This window comes from Saimiri boliviensis, chromosome 14 (genome assembly GCF_048565385.1).
Source record: "Saimiri boliviensis isolate mSaiBol1 chromosome 14, mSaiBol1.pri, whole genome shotgun sequence".
Taxonomy (NCBI): Eukaryota; Metazoa; Chordata; class Mammalia; order Primates; family Cebidae; genus Saimiri; species Saimiri boliviensis.
In genome coordinates, this window is record NC_133462.1 from 93,575,516 (window position 1) to 93,599,153 (window position 23,638).

General features: G+C 43.0%; 1 protein-coding gene across 5 annotated transcripts in view; it reads right to left on the minus strand.

The window, feature by feature from the left end:
• Positions 1 to 21,780, minus strand: part of AHCTF1 (AT-hook containing transcription factor 1) — an 87,012-nt gene extending 65,232 nt beyond the window's left edge. For 2 of the 5 annotated variants that reach the window (XM_074385444.1, XM_074385445.1), the window contains exons 1-3: positions 8,109 to 11,037; positions 5,974 to 6,227; positions 3,677 to 3,857 (exon numbers count right to left, since the gene is read on the minus strand). In XM_074385444.1, coding sequence (XP_074241545.1) covers positions 3,677 to 3,857; positions 5,974 to 6,227; positions 8,109 to 8,322 — 649 coding nt within the window. In that variant the 5' untranslated portion in view covers positions 8,323 to 11,037. Of the gene's footprint in view, positions 1 to 3,676; positions 3,858 to 5,973; positions 6,228 to 8,108; positions 11,039 to 21,169; positions 21,312 to 21,703 lie in introns of those variants that run through there. The other 3 variants (XM_039464282.2, XM_074385446.1, XR_012513620.1) reach the window with 3 other exon arrangements.
• Between the last annotated feature and the right edge of the window lie 1,858 nt (positions 21,781 to 23,638).

The following is a 23,638-nucleotide window of genomic DNA, read 5'->3' on the forward strand; positions in this document are numbered from 1 at the left end:
AGCTAGTTTTTTGTATTTTAGTACAGACGGGGTTTCACCACGTTGACCAGGATGGTCTCGATCTCTCGACCTCGTGATCCACCCGCCTCGGCCTCCCAAAGTGCTGGGATTACAGGCTTGAGCCACCGCGCCCGGCTATCCAAGAATCTTAAGGAAACAATTAGTTCAAAGTATTTGCAATTTTGGCATGACAGTATTTCCTCCCATTATTTGCAATTTTGGCATGACAGTATTTCCTCCCATTATTCCAGTTTCAGTTACCCATAGTAAACCACAGTCTAAAAACGTTAAACAGAAAATTCTATAAATAAAAAATTCCTAAGTTTTAAAATGCATACTGCTCTGAGTGGTGTGATGAAATCTGCTACCATCAAAGGGACATAAATTCCTCTGTCCAGTGTATCCGCACTGTATATGCCACACTTAGCAGCCATCTTGGTTATCAGATCAACTGTCACAGTCCTGTAGTGCTTGTGTTCAAGTAACCTTCATTTGACTTAACAATGGCCCCAAAGCACAAGAGTAGTCGTGCTGGCAATTCAGATATACCAGAGAAGCTGTAAAGTGCTTCCTTTAAATGAAATGGTGAGAGTTCTTGACTTAAGGAAAAATCATGATGTGTACAGGGTTCGGTACTATCTGTGGTTCAGGCCTCCACTGAGGGTCTCAAAACGTATCCCTCACAGATAAGGGGGGACTACCCTGAGGGCTATCCTGTATACTATAGGACACTAAGCTGTATCATTAGTCTCTTAACTTCTAGTAGCAAGTAGCACCGTCTCCCTCCAGCAGTAACAATCAAAAATGTCTTCTAACATTTCCAAACATCCCTGGAGGACAAGATTCACCCCCATCCACCACTCATTGAGAACCACTAGTTTAAAGGTTGATGGGAGACTTTAAAAAGGATGAATCATGCTGTCATCACATCAATCCACTGATCACTAATTGAAACAACTGAACACTATGTCTCCTGATGTGATACAATATGAAGTACTCAGCACTTCCAAAGTACCTTGACAAAAATGTTAAACCTTGGTCTATAACCAGAGCTAATTTACATTTGCAGAAGATCGAAAATATAAATGGTATCACATGAAACCACAGTTAATTCCAAAATGTGGAACATTCTATGAAAGAATTTCTTCAGCAAGTCAATGGTACTAAAAATAAAAACAGAGAGGACAGAAAGAGGACTGCTTTACATCGTACATTCAAGAAGACTTGAGACATAACTGTCAAATGTAATTAATGTGCGGACTGTGTCTGATTTCCAATCCAAACAATCTGAATGTAAAAAGATGCTTTGAATAATCACACCAATTTGATTATAGACTAGATATCAGACTATACCAAAAAAGTGTTATTAATATTAGGAATTAATGGCATCATGACTATGTAATAAAATATCCCTATTTGTTTTAAACTAACACAGAGGAAAAGAGGTAAAGGAGGAAAGAGGAATCAATTAAATAGATACACATATGGTAAATGTTGAAATTAACTTGAATTTGGGTGATAGGAATACAGGAACTCCTATGTTCTTCTATCTGAAAATGTCTAAAATCTTCAACAAAAAAAAGAAAAAAATTCAGACCCACATATTAATATAACCACTGTGCAAGCGGATCTTCTCATTGTTATAAAAGGGGAAAACATATCACACTGTCCTGGAGCAGATCCCCAAATCACTTCTGCTTCTGATGTCTTTTTCAGAGAACAAGTGATCAGATTTTGCAACAATCAACAGTTCACACAATGGGATACTACAAACTTACTCAAAAGAAATGGGTAAACCCTATGTGTTCTGATGTGGAAAGATACGTAAGAAAACCGGGTAAGTCTGGGGAAGTTGCAGAACTATTTATACTGCATGTTTGGAACTTCGTTTCCTATCTTGGTGTATTTCAGTGAAGCCTCAACAGTTGTAATCATAAATTACTTTTGTAAACAAAAGCTTAATTTTTTGTGCTATAAAATTAACTGCTTCCTAATTGTCAAAATTGGGAAATGGTTCTGATCACAATCCAGAGACTTTCATTATATAATTATCCTTGTGCACCTACTGATTATCAACCTCCGAAATGTTTTAACACTACCATATTGACTTGAAGAGAATTTTCATTATAAGCATTTAATTAGCCTTACACCTGAACTAACCACAAAATACACTCTGAAACAAAAGCCCAGCAAGCCTACTTAATTTTCTGATCGATCTTCTATAAAGAACAGTCAAACCATTTCTAATAGTCTACAAATTCATTTTTATTGTTTTTGCTAATCAATTCTTTTCATTTAAACGTCATGCCAAAATTTTATTAATCAATCAGGTTTGTATACATATCAAATTTTAAGGTATAGCTTTTATCTATGAAGTTTTTTTAAAGTGCATGTATGACCATTATTTTTGCCAAATCTAATTTTTTCAGGTTTGATTTTGCCTATTTTTGTTCAGATGATTTTGACCCTTCCATTTCTTGTTAGGTATAGTTTTATTGTTTGTTTGCTTGTTTGTTTGTTTGTTCTGAGACTGAGTATTGCTTGGTTGCCCAGGCTGGAGTAGAGTGGTGCCATCTCAGCTCACTGCAACTTCCACCTCCCGGTTCAAGCGATTCTCCTGCGCCTCAGCCTCCCAAGTAGCTGGGATGGGCAAACACCACCATGCCTGGGTAATTTTTGTATTTTAGTAAAGACAGGGTTTCACCATGTTGGCCAGGCTGATCTCAAACTCCTGACCTCAAGTGATCTGTCCATCTTGGCCTCCCAAAGTGCTGGGGTTATAGACGTGAGCCACTACGCCCAGCCACCAACAGCAGTTTGAATCAATTTTTTAATACACGGACAATTTTTATTAGTTATGTACATTATAAACTAGATAAAATATTGACAGTCTGTATCTATTTCTCAGCTGATCAATAAATAAAAAGAGCTACACTAATATTCCAGTCTTAAAAACCAAGAATGTCCTCATCACAAAGTGAAAGTCAAAATTTTTTCAGGGTCAAACAGTCCTTTTCTAAAAATTAAGAGTAAAATACACATTTTTAGGTTAGCTCTTCATTTCTACATAAACCAGTCTCATAATTTTCAAAAACCGAAAGCACTTGAAAAAAATGTTAATTTTATAAATATAAGCATTTAAAGGAGAAAAATTGTTTTATTTTCTTTGAATCTGAATAGCATTACTTCTATTTTAGGTGTTATTTTGTGAGAAAGACTTTCAATCACTCTGTTATTTCTATCTTGGTGTTATCACAGAAACATAAACAATATGTCAAAAACACTATATTAGATCCTACATTACAGGATAATTTCATACTGGCTGATAAGAATGAAGATTTCTTATATTCAGCCCTTATTCCAGCATTTACGTAAGAGTAGATCTTATTCAGGTATACACATGGAACCTAATGAAATGAATTACCACCACCTTTCTCAAGGCCTAGTTGAGAACATATGAATACTCGATCAACAAAACAGTATCTTATGCAAGAAGTATCCACTGTGCTCAGATTCAAATAATAGAAGAAAAAAGATTCTAAAATACCTTTTTTCAATAGACAGGAAGGTATCTTTTATTTTACTCCAGCTGCTATAAGATTTTGGCTACTTTAAAAAATACTGCATCAGAATATCCAGGTGCTCAATTTTTGGTTTCAAGTAAAGAACTGATTACCTGATGCGTCGACTTCATTTTGATTGTATGATAAGTCATCCAAACACAGGTCAATAAGAAGGATCTGTCCAACGTCAGTTACCACAGCTGCCACTCCAAAAAGCCATCGCAGACTTGGATGTAAATGCTGAGTGCTTGCACTGGCTCCTCCATGATTAATTATAGGTTCAATAGCTGTTACCTAGAAAACATAATACATAACTTGCTTTTCTTCTGCAAAGTGAGAAAATACAATTAATAGCACAATAAACTTAAAGCAGGTTATCAACTGTAATGGATTTAAGCATTATTAAATATAGAATAAATTTGCATTTAATACTTGTGATCTGAATAATGAAATCTTCAGATCTATTAGAAATTATAACACTATTCAATACATAAGAATCATGCAGTTGGACTAACAATTGATGTTTACTGAGAGCTTACTATATGCCAGGCATTGTGTTATCCGGTTCGCTTCATGTTCATGACAATGCTTTGATAGTAGGCTACGTGTAATTATCTGTCTTTAAAGATGAAATAACTCAAGGCTCAGAAAGTTAGTCTAGTTATTCAAGCCATTAAATCATTAAGTATAAAACTCAAACCTAAATTGTTCTCACTTTAGAGCTCTCAAACAGCTACTCTAGGATTATACAGCCTCTTCTTGTAAGAGTAAAAACAAATCATTCCAGAAAAACTTACTGTTTATGCTTTAAAAAACAAATAAAAAGATGTGTTTTTTTAAAACTATTTTTTATTATACTTTTAAGTTCTGGGGTACACAAGCAGAAAATGCAGGTCTGTTACCTAGGTACACATGTGCCATGGTGGTTCGCTGCACCCCATCAACCCGTCATCTACAAAAAAGGTGTTTTAAGTCCTCTTCATACCTTAAAGACTGAAGAGGCCTAACCTTTAAAAGAGTGATATTGACCACGCGTAGTGGCTCATGCCTGTAATGCTAGCACTTTGGGAGGCTGAGGTGGGCAAATCACAAGGTCAGAAGTTCAAGACCAGCCTGACCCACATGGTGAAACTCTGTCTATGCTAAAAATACAAAAAATTCACTAGGCATAGTGGTGGACACTTGTAATCCCAGCTACTTGGGAGGCTGAAGCAGGAGAATCACTTGAACCTAGGAGGCGGCCGTTGCAGTGAGTCGAGACTGCAGCACTGCATTCCAGCCTGGGCAACAAAGGTGAGACTCCGTCTCAAAGAAAAAAGAGAGAAAAGAAAATTACTTTACCATTGACTTGCGAAGGAGTCCCTAATTACAAACAAGGCCATTCACAATTTGAATCCTCACTGTTTCTGCCCCCACTTTTCCTTCCCCTTACTCCTCTTCAGCCATTCTAAATTAAGTCCAGTTTCCCAAATGCTCCATGCACTATTATTTTTCCATGCCAGGCTCTTTATCTAAAATGTCCAACTCTTTAGAAATTATCCATTCTACATGTTCCAAGTGCTTACATTTATCAAAGTATTCATTATATTTATGCTATAATCTTACTCCTTCATCTCCTCCAACTAGACTATAAGCTCTTTAAAAACACAGACCAAGTTCAATTTATTTATCTTGAGAATCCAGCATATATTTTCCAAAATGCTCCAAGATTATAGTCTCCAAAGGAAAAAACATTTTAAAAATTGCATAGTAATGAATACTTTTTTTTTTTTGAGACGGAGTTTCGCTCTTGTTACCCAGGCTGGAGTGCAATGGCGCGATCTCGGCTCACCGCAACCTCCGCCTCCTGGGTTCAGGCAATTCTCCTGCCTCAGTCTCCTGAGTAGCTGGGATTACAGGCACGCGCCACCATGGCCAGGTGATTTTTTTGTATTTTTAGTAGAGACGGGGTTTCACCATGTTGACCAGGATGGTCTCGATCTCTTGACCTCGTGATCCACCCGCCTCGGCCTCCCAAAGTGCTGGGATGACAGGCTTGAGCCACCGCGCCCGGCCGTAATGAATACATTTTTATGAACTTTGAGTGTCCTCACAGAACACAACTGGAAATAAGAACAAGATATAGATGACACTTGTCACAAAAAAAGAGTATCAGAACATTAGATGTCATTGTTGTTTTTACTCTGGAATGTTTTAACCAATAAGGAAGTTACATTTTAAATGTTAGATTCCTTGAATAACATCATTTTTAGCCTCGTTTTTATTCTAAACACTTTACCTTGTGTACATAAAAGTACACAAGTTACAAATGTTGTAAGTCAATGAAATTTCACAAAGTGAACACATATGCATAACCAGCAGGAGTTCAGTTTTGAAAGAGAAATGTCCGGTTTTCTTAAACAGTACCTACCCTTCCAGGAAGAACAACTGCTTTAACTACTTTTGATATTCCAAGGTCATAAAGACAGAGAACACTCCCTTCTGTTTCTTCCAGTCCTATTAAAAATCCGGTTCTCTTCTGCCAAGAGAATTCTTTCACAGCTAAGACCACAGGAGGCTGCTCACCCACTCCGCTGAATCTGTAGGCAGACAACCGCTCTCCTGTCATACAGTTCACGACCTCAAGTTGTGGCCCACAAGCCAAGCAAGCAAGTCCATTTTTCCCTAGATGAAAAAAATTGCTTATTTTAATACTGTATATACACAACAAACAGTAGTTAGCTCATTTACATATAAATATATGTTCATTATGAAATCTAAGCATTTATACAACATAGTGATCCTTAACTTATAAAACAAATCAAGCACTATCATTGTAATCATAACAGTCATTCAGTAAAAGCCACCACAGTATATGATTGAATACATTATTTCATCTATTCCTTATCACAACTCAATACAGCAATAAGGCAACTAAACCTTAATACAGTTTAACCTGTCCAAGGTCAAAAAGCAGCACAGCCAGAAGTAGATCTCAAGTCTGTTTAACTCCAAAACTCATGCTTTAACCACTCTATAATACCTTAAACGATTTAAACTAGGAACTATGGCAGTTGTAAAATATAACACATTATTCTAGCTCTAAAGAGTTCACAGTCCAATTGAGAAATTCAGATATAACTAGCTTAACAATAAGAAATATCAGAACCTCTTTTCCACCTACTAGTCATGTTTGGATTTTACTCTGCCTGCAATGTATAAAGTCATTGAAGCAGGCGTCCCCAAACTTTTTACACAAGGGGCCAGTTCACTGTCCCTCAGATTGTCGGAGGACCACCACATACTGTGCTCCTCTCACTGACCACCAATGAAAGAGGTGCCCCTCCCTGAAGTGTGGCGGGGGCTGGATAAATGGCCTCAGGGGGCCGCAGTTTGGGGACACCTGCACTGGAGGGTCTAAATCAAGTCAGTGGCTATGTGATCTGGGTATGTTTTTAAATATTACTCCAGCTGCTAAGCAAAGAATGGACAAGGAGAAGCACAGAGTAGCAGCAGGCAAAAGACGACACCAGCCTAGTGACTAGACAGAGAAAAGTGGGTTGACTGGAGATTCATCTTAGGGGTAGAACTGAATTTGCTTGCTGATGAATTACACACAGGAAGATGAGTAAAACGAGAACCAAGAACAGACCCTAAATTTCTGCTTGAACAACCAGATGAATAACTTATATTTCCAAATTTGAGATATCCATCAAGCATCCAAGTTGGATATATAAGTTTACAGCCAAGGGAGGCCACAGTTTAAGAAAGTAGCATGGCACTGTGGGGTTTGAGAATGCCAGGGTTCCAAGCTCCTGTCTGATACTTACCTGTGTAACTGGGATCAAATAAACTATTTCATTCTCAGTTACACAGAACAGTGGCTATTTAGAAAAGTTTTATACCTACTCCAGTGAAAGGTCATTACACAAGGCCTGGCATCTTAAAAGTACTGCTGGCTCCTTTTAACATTGAAGAGAATAGCACTGTAAATAGAAAATGACTCATACATATGCTTTACTGTCTGCCTGCTGGGAAGATGGCTTTGAAACTTATTTTCAGCAGTCTTTTGCAGTATCCTTCATTAGACCAAGATCTATAAGAGAAGGCTTCTTTAGTATGGTCTGATGCATTACACAATCTAAGTTATGTACTACGATATTGTTCAGGCGGATGAAATTACAAAATGAGATTTTCTGAAAATGTTTTACTACCAAGGACCCTAGATTTTTCTACTTATGACACTATTCAGAGTCTAATCCAAATTCATCAACAATAAAACTTCCTAATTACCGAGAAAAACTAATGGCATGTTATTTCTACTTCCCAAACACAGATAATACTAAGATACAAAATATATGGGATTTTCAATAAGGAAAAATGAACTGTAACCCCTCAATCAGAGGTTCACTGATAATGTGTTCAAGAGCTTATAGATGTTATATATGTAATTGTAGATCTCAGGTTCTGCTTTTTCTTCTTCCACATAAAGAAAATACAATATATACTTATTATTTATCTTACAAATCAATCGTATTAGTATATGTCTGGCAACAATATTTTTACCTGCAGCAAACTTTCCACGCAGCACAGATTCTAATGTTATTTCGTCTTCGCCAAGCGCCTGAACAGTCACTTCTGGAAACGGTAGGAGACCACTAGTCACTTGAGCTCTTAGGTTTTGCATACTTCCACTGTAAATATTTTTAAAAGAAAACATTATGATACATTTGTACACAGTATACTTGATTAAATCCAGAAATCTGGTCACAAAATACATATTGGCCAGATGTCAGGGCTTGCCCCTGTAAATCTCAGCTACTTGGGAGGCTGATGCAGAAGAATAAATTGATTCCAGAAGTTCAAGGCTGTGCCCCAGTGAGCTGTGATTGTGCCACTGCACTCCAGCATGAGCAACAAAGCAAAATCTGGTCTCAAAAAAAAATGGCATGCCTCTGTGACTAAGGTATTCTCTCCTAAGAAAATATTTCCCAAACAACTTTAGGAAAGTAAACATTCATTAAGCAAGATGTCCTGAGGATATACATTATTCACTAGATTATTTGAACACGAGTTCAGTGCAATCCATCTCACTGTCTAACCTACTTGCAAAGAACACTTCACCACCACCATACCCCCCAACCCCGAAAAAAAAAAGTGATTGGTATATTTTAGAAAAATTATGGTATATTTTAGAAAAATTATTTCTTCAGTAAAGGGGCAGAAAAATGTGTTAATTCACAGAAACCTCAGAAATTGAGTTTGGTACACATCTTCTGCTAGATAGAAAATACATAAATTGTCTTTCATTTAGAAGATCAGATTCCCAGAATGACTACTCCCATCATAAACAATGAAAAATACTAGCTAAAATACAGAATAATCTTTCTGAATGACTGAGTTGGTTAGCTGTCAAATCCAGTTCTGGGAACCCTGATCTTATTTTAGGTACTCTAAGATCCAGAGGCAAAAGATGAAGTCTAGGGCAAAGAGAACTAACAAGAGGCTTCCCTTAACGCCATTAAACCTCACCAAGCTAAATCAGCCTAAACGTGAGCAAAAAAAATACTCATTGTATGGGATGGAAAGTAATAAAGCTGTCCACACTGACCATGGCTCTGAGTCTCTCACTCAGAAAAAGAACATTTTCTTTCACACAAATGTGTGGCCAGAAATCAAGCTATGTTATATGAAATCCTCAAGAGAAGAATTTATCATCAAGTATTTTCAAGTTGGTAATGCTCCAAGCAACCTACAGAAATAACCACATATCCTGTGGAATCTCAAAGAATTCTCAAAGTTAAAGCAATAAAGAAAATAAGCTCACAGTCCAAATAACAAAACACACAAGGATAGCAATCGCCAGCAGAATTAGATTATCAAAGACCTCAGAGACTAGAAAGTAAATTACTAACATATTTGTGTAAATCAGTGCTTTAGCTTCATAAGGAAGACTGTAAATGTTATAAAAGAAAAATCAAGTCGATTCGAAAAAGATTTTCTAAAAATGAATAATTAAATAGAAATTAAAATTCAATGGCTGAAAAAACTCAATGGAGTGATGATAATGAATCACAGCTACATGCAACAGTATGAATGAATGTCAGAATATATTATTAAACAATAAAAGCAGCCGGGCACAGTGGCTCACATCTATTAATCCCAGCACTTTGGGAGGCCGAAGCAGGTGGATCACCTGAGGTCAGGAGTTCGAGACTAGCCTGGCCAACATGGTGAAACCCCAGCTCCACTAAAAATACAAAAAAAAAAAAAAAAAAATTAGCTAGGCATGGTGGTGCATGCCTGTAATCTCAGCTACTCAGGAGGGTGAGGCAGGAGAATTGCTTGAACCCAGGAGGCAGAGGTTGCAGTGAGCCAATACCAACCTGGGCCAATGCACTCCAGTCTGGGCAACAAGAGGGAAACTCTGTCTCAAACAAAACAACACAAAACAATAAAAGCAGCAAAAATACACGCAAAATGACATTTATATAAGATTAAAAAGACATGCAGACAGAAGGTCTGAGAGGCAATAAGAATGATTATGTCAAAGTACTGGTGCATACAGTATATAGCAAAAAATCTAAACACTGACTACGTAACAATAATAATGGCTATTGTCTGGGGTTTATATAAACCATATAGTCTTCTTACTGCCTGAGAAAATAAAGATACATTGGTATGCTTTAGACATTGTTATATATACAATAGAAACGCTGGGCAGGGCCAGACACCATGGCTCACGCCTGTAACCCCAGGACTTTGGGAGGCCCAGGTGGGTGGATCATCTGTGGTCAGGAACTCGAGACCAGCCCAACCAGTAAGGTGAAACTGCATCTCTACTGAAAATACAAAAATGAGTTGGGTGTGGTGGTATGCACATGCAGTCCCAGCTTCTTAGGAGGGTAAGACAGCAGAACTGCTTGAACCTAGGAGGTAGAGGTTACAGTGAGCAGAGAATGCACCAATGTACTCCAGCGTGGGCAACAGAGCAAGACTCTGTCTCAAAAAAAAAAGGGGGGGGGGAAGACATGTGCAAGAATGTACACTAGCAGTAGCACTGTGTGTGTTTTGTTTTTTGAGATAGGACCTCACTCTGTTGCTCACGCTGGAGTGCAGTGGTATTATCAAAGCTCAATGCAGCCTCAACCTCCTGGGCTATAGCAATCCTCTAGTCTCAGCCTCTTTAGTAGCTGGGACTATAGGAACATGCCACCATGCCTGGCTAATTTTTTTTTTTTTTTTTTAAGTAGAGGTGAGGTCTCACCGTATTGCCCATGATGGTCTCAAACTCCTGGGTTCAAGCAATCCTGCCTCGGCTTCTCAAAGTGCTGGGATTACAGGTGTGAGACACCAGCCTATCAACAATATTCTTTTTTTTTTTTTTTTTTTTTTTTTGAGACAGAGTGTCGCTCTTGTTACCCAGGCTGGAGTGCAATGGCGCGATCTCGGCTCACCGCAACCTCCGCCTCCTGGGTTCAGGCAATTCTCCTGCCTCAGCCTCCTGAGTAGCTGGGACTACAGGCACGCGCCACCATGCCCAGCTAATTTTTTGTATTTTTAGTAGAGACGGGGTTTCAGCACGTTGACCAGGATGGTCTCGATCTCTTGACCTCGTGATCCACCCGCCTCGGCCTCCCAAAGTGCTGGATTACAGGCTTGAGCCACCGCGCCCGGCCAACAATATTCTTAATAGAAAAATACTAAATACAATTAAAGGAGAGAATGAAGAAGAACTTACTTTATCAGATAGCAAAAAGAAATTATAATAACTGAAGTGCCGGGCGCGGTGGCTCAAGCCTGTAATCCCAGCACTTTGGGAGGCCGAGGCGGGTGGATCACGAGGTCAAGAGATCGAGACCATCCTGGTCAACGTGCTGAAACCCCGTCTCTACTAAAAATACAAAAAATTAGCTGGGCATGGTGGCGCGTGCCTGTAGTCCCAGCTACTCAGGAGGCTGAGGCAGGAGAATTGCCTGAACCCAGGAGGCGGAGGTTGCGGTGAGCCGAGATCGCGCCATTGCACTCCAGCCTGGGTAACAAGAGCGACACTCTGTCTCAAAAAAAAAAAAAAGAAATTATAATAACTGAGGCCGGGTGCGGTGGCTCAAGCCTGTAATCCCAGCACTTTGGGAGGCCGAGGCGGGTGGATCACGAGGTCGATAGATCGAGACCATCCTGGTCAACATGGTGAAACCCCGTCTCTACTAAAGATACAAAAAATTAGCTGGGCATGGTGGCGCATGCCTGTAATCCCAGCTACTCAGGAGGCTGAGACAGGAGAATTGCCTGAACCCAGGGGGCGGAGGTTGCGGTGAGCCGAGATCGCGCCATTGCACTCCAGCCTGGGTAACAAGAGCGAAACTCCGTCTCAAAAAAAAAAAAAAAAAAAAAAAAAGAAATTATAATAACTGAAACAATGTGATATAGGCTAGTAATGGACAAATAGGTCAATGAAACAGATAAAATAATGTAGACATAAAAATCACAAAGTTTAGCAGATGATAAAAGCTATTTGTATATTTCAATTCAGAGGGGACATGTGGACTAGTCAATGAACACTTCTGGGGCGGGCGCAGTGGCTCATGCCTGTAGTCGATCATGCATGGGGTCAGGAGTTCGAGACAAGCCTGGCCAACATGGTGAAACCACATCCCTACTAAAAATACAAAAATTAGCCAAGCATGGCTAATTCCAAAGAATTCTAACATCCTTCAGTGTGTGTGGAGAGAAGTAAAATGAAGGGGGTAAACAGATAACCCTGGGAAAACTCCGTGTCTAGAAGTTCCTAATTACGTACTATGCCGCGAGACCTCAGCATGTTTCGGGAACTGTGCTGCTTTCTCGGGAGAAAGGTTAAGGCCCAAAGGAGAAGAATGTAAATGGAAAGAGAGAGATGTAAGGTACAAGTAATTACCATTTCTCAGCGTTTCCCCCTCCTTTCTATTGAGTGCGGAAAGGACTACATTCAATTCCAACACTCAGCCCAAGCCATTTTCATAGAATAGAATAAATAAAATAACAGGATAACAGCCACTTCTGACAGATGTGTTTCTTAATTTTAAAAAATTTATAAATATTTATGTTAAGAGAACTATTATAAATTTAACAATTCCTTTCAGTTTATTTCTTTTTTCTTTTTTTGAGATGGAATCTTGCTCTGTCACCAGGCTGCAGTGCAGTTGCACATTCTCAGCTTACTACAGCCTCTGCCTCCTGGATTCAAGCAATTCTCCTGCCTCAGCCTCCCAAGCAGCTGGGACTACAGGCACACGCCCCCAGGCCCAGTTAATTTTTGTATTTTTTGTAGAGATGGGGTTTCACCATGTTGGCCAGGCTGGTCTGGATTTCTTGACTTTGTTGTGATCCACCTACCTTGGCTTCCCGAAGTGCTGGGATTACAGATGTGCACCACCGTGCCCAGCCTATTTCTTATAAAATTTAACTTTTTCTAAAAAATAGCATTTCATACAATAGTCTCTGAATTCTTCCATATATGTTTATCTTCAAACAGAGATGTCTGAAATAGTCACAGAATATTAGTAACGCTTATTTTTGTGTGATGCAAATTTGTGATTTGTTCATTTCAGTATGGCTTGGATTTTTAAAAACATTTTTCTTTTTATAAAATAAATAGGCCGGGCACGGTGGCTCAAGCCTGTAATCCCAGCACTTTGGGAGGCCGAGGCGGGTGGATCACGAGGTCAAGAGATCGAGACCATCCTGGTGAACATAGTGAAACCCCGTCTCTACTAAAAATACAAAAAATTAGCTGGGCATGGTGGTGCATGCCTGTAATCCCAACTACTCAGGAGGCCGAGACAGGAGAATTGCCTGAGCCCAGGAGGCGGAGGTTGCGGTGAGCCGAGATCGCGCCATTGCACTCCAGCCTGGGTAACAAGAGCAAAACTCCGTCTCAAAAAAAAAAAAAAAAAAAAAGAAAAAGAAAAATAAATAAATAAATAAGTAATTACTTAAAGAATGATTAATATATATGTATATATGTAATAAAAATGCAACTTTAAAATACAGAAGACATTTATGCAGCCTTAGGATAAGAATAAGACACAAATCAACGTATGTTCTTTCTTGTCATTCTTATTCTCTCCACAGCTTAGTCCCCTCCCCACAGAAAAATTTATGTGAAAAACACATTTCAAAGATTCACTCAAAAAATTAAAATACATGAGTTATAATTTTCTGTTGAGGCTATAAATGCTATCTCCTAGACAAAAACTTTAGATAGATTGCCTCAAAAAACTTATCACATATGTCACCATTAAGTCACAAAACCTAAAAAGTTATGCTTGAGATTTCCACTAAAAGTAGAAGTTTGTTTTTATTATCCAAAACAGATCCAAAAGTCTAACCTAATATAAAGGGTACGTGCATCAATAGGAAGCTATGACCATTCCCTCCAACGCAAAACCCTCTTACATTTACATGAAGGTCCTATACTCAAGCCTTAGTTGTTACAGTTACACAAATTGATCCTATTCATCTCCTCCTAAGTAGCTTAGTGCCAAAAAATTTTTTAGGAAAACAGATGGAGAAGGCCAGAATCACACTGTTATTATGGTGTTTTCCACTCTGACAGCCTTTTACATAGCTTGATAAAACCAGTTTAATGATGAACTGAAGTTAACACCTTTTTCCTACTAAACTTAAAACCAAAGTAATTCACGCAGAACCAAAACCTCCAGAATTCCACACAGCTTTTTCCAAAGTGTATTCAAAGGTGTGCTAATGGACAATAAGCAAAAGAGTTCCATGATCACTCTAATTCAACCAAAATCATCCCGATAGAATTTTGAAAAGATTTTCACAAAATCCAAAGTTCATTTTAAAGGATAACACACAGTAAGCATTTTTTTGAAAATGAAATACAGAAAATGTTCTATTTCTTGGGCTGGGTGGGTTCTGTTAGGTTGTTTGAATGCAAAACAAAGATGATATAGAGGTACTAGCTCAAAGAGAGTAAAGCCACAGTATTTAAAAAGAGAACTGTGGCCAGACATGGTGGCTCATGCCTGTACGCCCAGCACTCTGGAAGGCTCAGGCAAGGGGATCACATAAGATAAGGAGTTTGAGTTTGAGGTAAGCTATGATTGGGCCACTGTACTCCAGCTTGGGCAACAGAACAGGATCCTGTTTCTAAAAATATAAAATATATTGTGACTGACTGATATTGTTAGTGGCAAAAAAAAAGAAAAAATAAATAAAAACAAAAATATAAAATATAAACCTAATGTGGTTTGTGTAACTGTCCCCTCCAAATATTGTATTGAAATGTGATCCCCAATGTTGGAGGTGGGGCCTGGTGGGAGGTGTTTGGGTCGTGGGAGAGGACCCCTCATGAATGGGTTGGTGCCCTCTCCACAGTAATGAATTCACATGATATCTGGTTGTTTAAAGCCAGGCATGGTGGCTCCCAGCACTTTGGGAGGGTGAGGCAGGCAGGTTCACTGAGCCCAGGAGTTCCACACAAGCCTGGGCAACAGGGTGAAATCTCTACAAAAAATTATTAGCAAGGTGTGGTTGGTGCACGCCTGTAACCCGCCTACATTTCTTGAGCCCAGGAGGTCGAGGTTGCAGTCAGCCATAACTGCACCACTGCATTCCAGCCTAGGCAACAGAGTGAGACCCTGTGTTTTTTTTTGTTGTTTTTTTGTTTGTTTGTTTGTTTGTTTTTGAGATGGAGTTTTGCTCCTTACCCCGGCTGGAGTGCAATGGCGCGATCTTGGCTCACCACAACCTCCGCCTCCTGGGTTCAGGCAATTCTCCTGCCTCAGCCTCCTGAGTAGCTGGGATTACAGGCACGCGCCACCACGCCCAGCTAATGTTTTGTATTTTTAGTAGAGACGGGGTTTCACCATGTTGACCAGGATGGTCTCGATCTCTTGACCTCGTGATCCACCCGCCTCGGCCTCCCAAAGTGCTGGGATTACAGGCGTGAGCCACCGCGCCCGGCAGACCCTGTGTTTTTTTAAAAAAAAAAAGAAAGAAAGAAAGAAAGAAAAGCAAAACCTGGTACCTCCTCACTCCCTTCACATGAATATCCTGCTCCCGCTTTGCCTTCCGACAAGACTGTAAGCTTCCTGCGACCCTCACCAGAAGGCAGCCAGTTGCTGGTGCCATGCTTGCACAGCCTGCAGAACCATGAGGCAAATTAAACCTCTTTTCTTCATAAATTCTGCAGTTTCACATATTTCGCTATTGCAACACAGACTAACACATGTCTAACATTTCTGATGAAAATTCTGAATCCAGGTTCCAGCACTAATAACACATGTAATGTCATACTTTACTATATTCTATCTTCCTTCCTTTCACATCCAAGCTTTTAAAACAGAGGAGTACGGGCCGGGCGCGGTGGCTCAAGCCTGTAATCCCAGCACTCTGGGAGGTCGAGGTGGGTGGATCACAAGGTCGAGACATCGAGACCAACCTGGTCAACATGGTGAAACCCCGTCTCTACTAAAAATACAAAACATTAGCTGGGCATGGTGGCGCGTGCCTGTAATCGCAGCTACTCAGGAGGCTGAGGCAGGAGAAGTGCCTGAACCCAGGAGGTGGAGGTTGCGGTGAGCCAAGATCACGCCATTGCACTCCAGCCTGGGTAACAAGAGCGAAACGCTGTCTCAAAAAAAAAAAAGAAAAAAGAAAAAAGAAAAAAAAAAACAGAGGAGTATGGCCGGGCGCGGTGGCTCACGCCTGTAATCCCAGCACTTTGGGAGGCTGAGGTGGGCGGATCATGAGGTCAAGAGACCAAGAACATCCTGGTCAACATGGTGAAACCCCGTCTCTACTAAAAATACAAAAAATAGCCAGGCATGGGGCACGTGCCTGTGGTCCCAGCTATTAGGGAGGCTGAGGCGGAAGAATCGCTTGAACCCAGGGGGCGGAGGTTGCAGTGAGCCAAGATTGCACCACTGCCTGGTGACAGAGCAAAATTCTGTCTAAAAAAAAAAAAAAAAAAAAAGAGGAGTACTTATTTCTCCAGACTTATCATGGTGCCTAGCACAAAGCAGCTCAAAAAAATGCTTAATAAATCAAAGTTTTTCAAACTTAACAGCCTTTGAATCTATATGGCAAAACTGGTTTAAAGACTTTTCCAATTTAAGCAAACTAAAGAGAACATCTAAATAGTCTATTATTAGAAACAGGCCAGGCACTCTGGTTCATGCCTATCATCCCAACACTTTAGGAGGCCAAGGTGGGAGGACAGCTTGAGGTCAGGAGTTTGAGACCAACATGGCCAACGTGGTGAAACTTTGTCTCTACTAAAAATATGAGACTTAGCCAGAGTGGTAGCACGCACTTGTAATCCCAGCTACTTGGGAGGCTGAGGCATGACAATCACTTGAACCCAGGAGGTAGAGGTTGCTGTGAACTTAGATGGTGCCACTGCACTCCAGCCTCAGTGACATAGCCAGACTGTCTCAAAAACCAACCAAACAAAAACTATATTATTAGAAAGAATGTCTCATATGAAGGCATATGAAAACACAAACACACATTACACATCTACATTCGGTACTGTACAAAAATTAGAGTCCCAGCCTTTTACGACATGCCAGCATTGGCAACCTATAAAACGTAATTTACAAAGTTTCAACTCCTTTCCAACATCTACATAGGTAGAGTAGGAACATTCTACTGGCTTTGAATGAAAATACTGCTCATCTTCTTGTACAGATGGATCATGTCACGCTCCTCAAAAACCTCAAAAAACTCCCTACCATATATCGTAAGAACTGACACCTTAGCCATAGGTAATCAAGGCTCTCCACAATCTCAGAGTCCCAGGCTACCTTTACAGCCTCGTCTTCCAAAACCATTTCCTTCACCGGCTTGTTACTGCCTAGCACTTCAATTCTTTGTTTATGCTGTTCCCTCATCCATCTGCCAACATCACCTACCCATCACTGAAGAACTAACTTCTTGGTATGTGATCTCATCTCTAAGCTCACCCCTTCCTCCCACTTTTATCCATTCTAAATATGATTTTTAAAAAATCATTACTTCTGCTTGCCTGTCTTCTCCACTACACTATGAATTCCTAAAAGGTAAAAATCACCAAATCTTATTCCTGGGCATTTGACAAAATCACAGTGCCTTCCAACTAATAGGTCTTAAATGCAATAAATTAGGATAACAGAATACTGTATAGTAGGATATTATTAGGATACTAGCAGGGACAAGGAATAGGCATGTTAAACAATAATATCAATTTTTTAAAATTCGAGATTGAGCCCAATTAAAACATACACTGTTTCAGAATTAAGCAAAACAAAATTCTTAAAATTACTAGGCCAGATATTCAAAATAGAATGCTATAAATCAGTTTTCTGTGTGAAATACAAATTCTTGAAGTAAATGAATTCCACCAGAGAAAATGGAACTCTAATCTAGTTCAACAATTATATCGCAACATGTACCAAGCAAACATTTCTATAAACCACTTCGTATGCAATTTTACCTTTTTCTCTTTGACTAACAAAAAGATGAATTGTCATTTAAATATAAACTACCAGCGGACCAAGAAACTTCAAGCCTTTCAGCAATGTTCTTTCCAACTTAATTCAAACATTTTAAAATCACAAACTGCTTTTAAAACACTGTTAGGCCAGGCGCGGTGGTTCAAGCCTGTAATCCCAGCACTTTGGGAGGCCGAGGCGGGTGGATCACGAGGTCAAGAGACCGAGACCATCCTGGTCAACATGGTGAAACCCCGTCTCTACTAAAAATACAAAAAAAAAAAAAAATCAGCTGGGCATGGTGGCGCGTGCCAGTAATCCCAGCTACTCAGGAGGCTGAGGCAGGAGAATTGCCTGAACCCAGGAGGCGGAGGTTGTGGTGAGCCGAGACCACGCCATTGCACTCCAGCCTGGGTAACAAGAGCGAAACTCCGTCTCAAAAAAAAAAAAAAAAAAAAAAAGGCCGGGCGTGGTGGCTCAAGCCCTGTAATTCCAGCACTTTGGGAGGCCGAGGCGGGTGGATCACGAGGTCAAGAGATCGAGACCATCCTGGTCAACATGGTGAAACCCCGTCTCTACTAAAAATACAAAAAATCAGCTGGGCATGGTGGCGTGTGCCTGTAATCCCAGCTACTCAGGAGGCTGAGGCAGGAGAATTGCTTGAACCCAGGAGGCGGAGGTTGTGGTGAGCCGAGATCGCGCCATTGCACTCCAGCCTGGGTAACAAGAACAAAAACTCCGTCTCAAAAATAAATAAATAAATAAATAAATAAAACACTGTTAGTAAAGCAATACAACAGCAAGATGATAACCTACTTCCTGACCTTAAGCAGCTGACAACCTAGAAAAGGAGACACACAAGCAATCCTAAGAGACTCAGACACAAAGAATAAATGCTACAATAGAGGTGCATGTGCTACGAGAGCCCAGTAAAAAAGGTGGGTAAAGGGAAATAAAAGAGTACAGTGCAACGTGGGATTTAGAAGGAGGACCTGAAATTGGAGAATTTAAAAAAGGAAAGATGGCACTCCAGGACGAAGGACCTGAGCAAAGAAACACCAAAGTGAAACACCTCTTCCCCATAATGGGCCCACGATTGGTGATGATTCTGGAATGGCAAAAGCGTAAAATTTTTGAACATATGAAGATAGATAGTAGCATATCCTTATCGTAGAGCCGTTTGAACTAACCTAGGGAAGTTAGACTTAATGCTGGGAAGAAAGAATAGAGAGTCCCTGAAAATATGAAAGGTAGGAGTGAAAGATACAATGTTTACTTCCCCTGAAGATGTTTCTGTACTGGGCCGGGTGCAATGGCTCACGCCTGTAACCAATCCTAGCATTCTGGCAGGCAGAGGTGGGCGATCACGGGGTCAGGAGTTCGAGACCAGTCTGGTCAACATGGCGAAACCCTGTGTCTACTAAAAATACAAAAATTAGCTGAGCGTGGTGCTGAGCAACTGTAATCCCAGCTATTCGGGAAGCTGGGCCAGGAGAACCGTCCTAACCCGGGAGGCAGGGGTTGCAGACAGCCCAGATCTCGCCATTGCACTCCAGCCTGGGCGACAAGGCGAAACTCCGTCTCAAAAAAGAAAAAAAAAAAAAAAAAAAAAAAAGATGTGTCTGTGCCTATGAAAAAGGATAAGCATTAAAAAAAAAAGAAAGTCTCAAAACTGCTCTATAACAATCTTTTTTTTGTTTGTTTGAGACATAGTCTCACTGTATCACCAGGCTGGAGTGCAGGGGCGAGATCCCGGCTCGCTGCAACTTCCGTTTTCCGGTTTCAAGCAATTCTTCAACCACAGCCTCCCGAGTAGCTGGGACACAGGCATGCACCACCATGCCCAGCTAATTTTTTATACTTTTTGGTAGCGACGGGGTTTCACCATGTTGGCCAGGATGGTCTCGATCTCTTGCCCTCGTGATCCACCCGCCTCGGCCTCCCAAAGTGCTGGGATTACAGGCGTGAGCCACCGCACCCGGCCGTATAACAATCTTTTAATTTTAATTTTTTTTAGCAACAATCTCAGTCTCCCTCTGTCACCCAGGCCAGAGTGCAGTGGCACGATCCTAACTCACTGTAACCGTCGAACCGAACCATCGAACTCCCAGGCCTGGGCCTCAAACGTTCCTCCAGCTTCCACCTTCCAAGTAGTCATGACTAGAGGGGCCACCAACGGACATGATGTTTCTATTTTTTTTTTAAGATAATTATTGTTGTTTGCTAACTTGTAACAGTTTGGCATTACGTTACTGAAAAATCAGGAATCACAGTACAGAAACAATGTAGACTTCACAGAGCGCTTTGCACACTTAAGGCATCCGTTCAAGTATTAACTGTAACTGGGCTTGTCATCCCTGGTCAAATCATCCGAAATAAGTAAACCACTCTAATTTCTTCCTCCTCAGAGACTCTATCAGTGAAAGCTCACCTAATACAGTTCTTTCTTTAAAAAACAAAACAAAACATGGGCGTCTCGCCATGTTGCTCAGGCTGGTCTCCAACTCCTGGGCTCAATCGATCCTCCCACCTCAGCCTCCCAAAGTGCTGGATTACAAGCATGAGCCACTGCACCCAACCAAAGATAGTTCTGTCTGTCTGTCTCTCTCTCTCTCTCTTTCTCTCTCTCTCTCTGTGTGTGTGTGTGTGTGTGTGTGTCTATGTGTTTTGAGACGAAGCTTTGCTCTGTGGCGCAGGCTGGAATGCAGTGACGCGATCTCGGCTCACTGCAACCTCCGCTTTCTGGGTTCAAGCGATTCTCCTGCCTCAGCCTCCAGAATAGCTGGGATTACAGGCGTCTGCCACCGTGCCCGGCTAATTTTTGTATGTTTAGTAGAGACCGGGTTTCACCATCTTGGCCAGGCTGGTCTCGAACTCCTGACCTCGTGATCCACCCGCCTCGGCCTTCCAAAGTGCTGGGACTACAGGCTTGAGCCACCGCGCTTGGCCCCCAAGCTAGCTCTTTTAGAGTACTCTGAGAATGAAATGAGGTTTAACATTTCCAAAAGCTCTATGTTTTGTTCTACGAAGAACCCAGTTCTTCCAAAAATTTCTACAACTGACGATCTGAACATAACAACAGCGCTCGTCTCCTAACACTACGCACACACACGGCGCGAACCTCGCCAGCTTCAGAACGAAATGTACCGTCTCTCAAAACACCCAAACCGAAACAGTCGACCCGTGGCAGAAGGAATCGTCCTTGGCTTCCCAGGTGGGGACGAGGCAGGCAAATTAACGCGGACCCCAAGACGCGTCCTCTCCTTGGAAATCTCCCGTGCGCGCCCAGTCGGCCGGAGCCCGGCTCCCTCCCGCCCGCACCGCTCACCGCGGCCAGGCCCCGGCGCACGCGGAACGCACCGCCGCCCTCGGGGCGAGGCCGGCCGCCGGGGGCGCCGCGCGGGAGGCCCACGGAGCGGGGTCGCGGCCCCGGCCGGCCCGCGTCGGGAAAGGACCCGGCTGCCGGCGCCGGAGACGACCTCGGCCGCGCCGCTCCGCCGCCATGTGCCGCCGCGCCCGGGCCCGCGGCTTACGTAACCCAGCGCGGCCCGCGCGGCCCGCCGTACCCGCCGCCGCCCGCGCCCGGACCCCGGCCGTTGGCCCCGCGCCCGCGAGCGGAGGCCGCCGCCCGCCCCCGCCCGCCCCCGCCCGCCGCGCGGCCCGGCCCTCCCCTCCCCCTACCTGCGGAGGGCGGCCACGCCGCCGCGGGCCGAGTCGCCGGGTCGCCGGGTCGCCGGGCCGGGCGCGAGCTCCTCCCGCGCGGGTCGTCACAGCATCTCCCGGGAGACGCAGCCGCCGCGGGCCGGGCCCGACGCCGCCGCCCGGCCGCCCTCCCGGCCCCACAGAGCCACACGCCCCCGAGCGCGCCTCCGCCAGCCGCGGGCCCCCGACCGCCCGGCCGCCGGGCTCGGCGTCCTTCGTCCGGCAGCTCCGCCCGCTCGCCTCGGACGGCGCCGGCCCGCGCTGCGCTTCCCTGGGCCGACAGAGCGAGTCCCGCACGCCCGGGAGGGGAGGGAGCGGAGGGAGCGGAGGGAGAGGGCGGAGGGGGCGGGGGGAGGCGGCGGAGATCGCGGCCGCGGGGCCCGGAGTTATCGCGATGGTTCCGCGCTCCGGCGCCGACTCCGCGGGAATTTTCAAACTCTCGGTGAAAGAAGGAGGTGGGAGGGAAAGGGAGGAAAGGGAGGAAAGGGAGGAAAGGGAAGCAGGGTCGGAAGGGCGGATCGTTGACCAAAAATCCGGTCTCTCCGCCTCCGAGGAGCTGGTGGGCACAAGGACTACGAGTCCCACAGTGCCTTGCGCGTGAAGTGGCTCTGGCGGCCCCGGAGGCGCGCCCCGTGCGCAGTCGGGAGTGGTAGTCTTTGCCGGAGGTCGCGCCGGGCTCTAACCAGCCGCCTGCTGCGGTTGCAGGTGGGCTCGCCTGTCCGCGTGATCGTCTTTCTCCCGTAATTGGCAGCTTGCCTTCTGTATTTCCTGTTCTGCGCTCCCAGGTTTCATGCCGCAGGCGGGCTCCTAAACCTCTGGGAAAACGCTTTTTCCACCGTCCTGTTTTTTCTGGCACCCTCCTGTGCTTTCGTGGCCAAAAATGCTCGCGCAGCCTAGCCTAATCTTTCGTTGAGTCCACATTTTAGGCCGAGCGCGGTGACTCACGCCTGTAATCCCAGCACTTTGGGAGGCCGAGGCGGGCGGATCAGGACGTCAGGAGTTCGAGACCATCCTGGCCAACACGGCGAAACCCTATCTCTACTAAAAATGTAAAAATTAGCTGGGCGTGGTGCCAGGCACTTATAATCCCACTTACTCGGAAGACTCAGGCAGGAGAATCGCTTGAACCCGAGAGGCGGAGGTTGCAGTGAGCTGAGATCGCTCCACTGCACTCCAGTCTGGTGACAAAGCGAGACTCCGTCTCAAAAAAAAAAATTTTTTTTTTTTTTTTTACCCCAAATCAGTGTTACCTTTTTGGTCACCCCAGGTTTTCATTGTGGAATTTCTTATTTCTTGTTGGTATCTTTTTTGAAGCGAATCGCAGCACCAAACATGTTTCAAACAGATATGGAAGGTGTCCTTAATACTAAGTAATAAATAAAAGGATTATAAGAGTGGGGATTCTAACAACATGCTCTTCTATCAGGAAAGTTTCTATTTTTCTGTTACCTTTCCTATATGATTTTGAATTTATTTATTTTTATTTTATTTTTGAGACAGTGGTCTTGCTCTGTCACCCAGGCCGAATGCAGTGGTGTGATCAAGGCTCACAGCAGTCTCAAACTCGTGGGCTCAAATGATCCTCCCACCTCAGCCTCCCAAATAGCCGACACTGTCGGCATACACCACCATGCCTAACTAAACCCCATTAATTTTTTTTTTTTTTTTTTTTTTTTTGAGACGGAGTTTCGCTCGTTACCCAGGCTGGAGTGCAATGGCACAATCTCGGCTCACCGCAACCTCCGCCTCCTGGGTTCAGGCAATTCTCCTGCCTCAGCCTCCTGAGTAGCTGGGATTACAGGCACGCGCCACCATGCCCAGCTAATTTTTTGTATTTTAGTAGAGACGGGGTTTCACCATGTTGACCAGGATGGTCTCGATTTCTTGACCTCGTGATCCACCCACCTCGGCCTC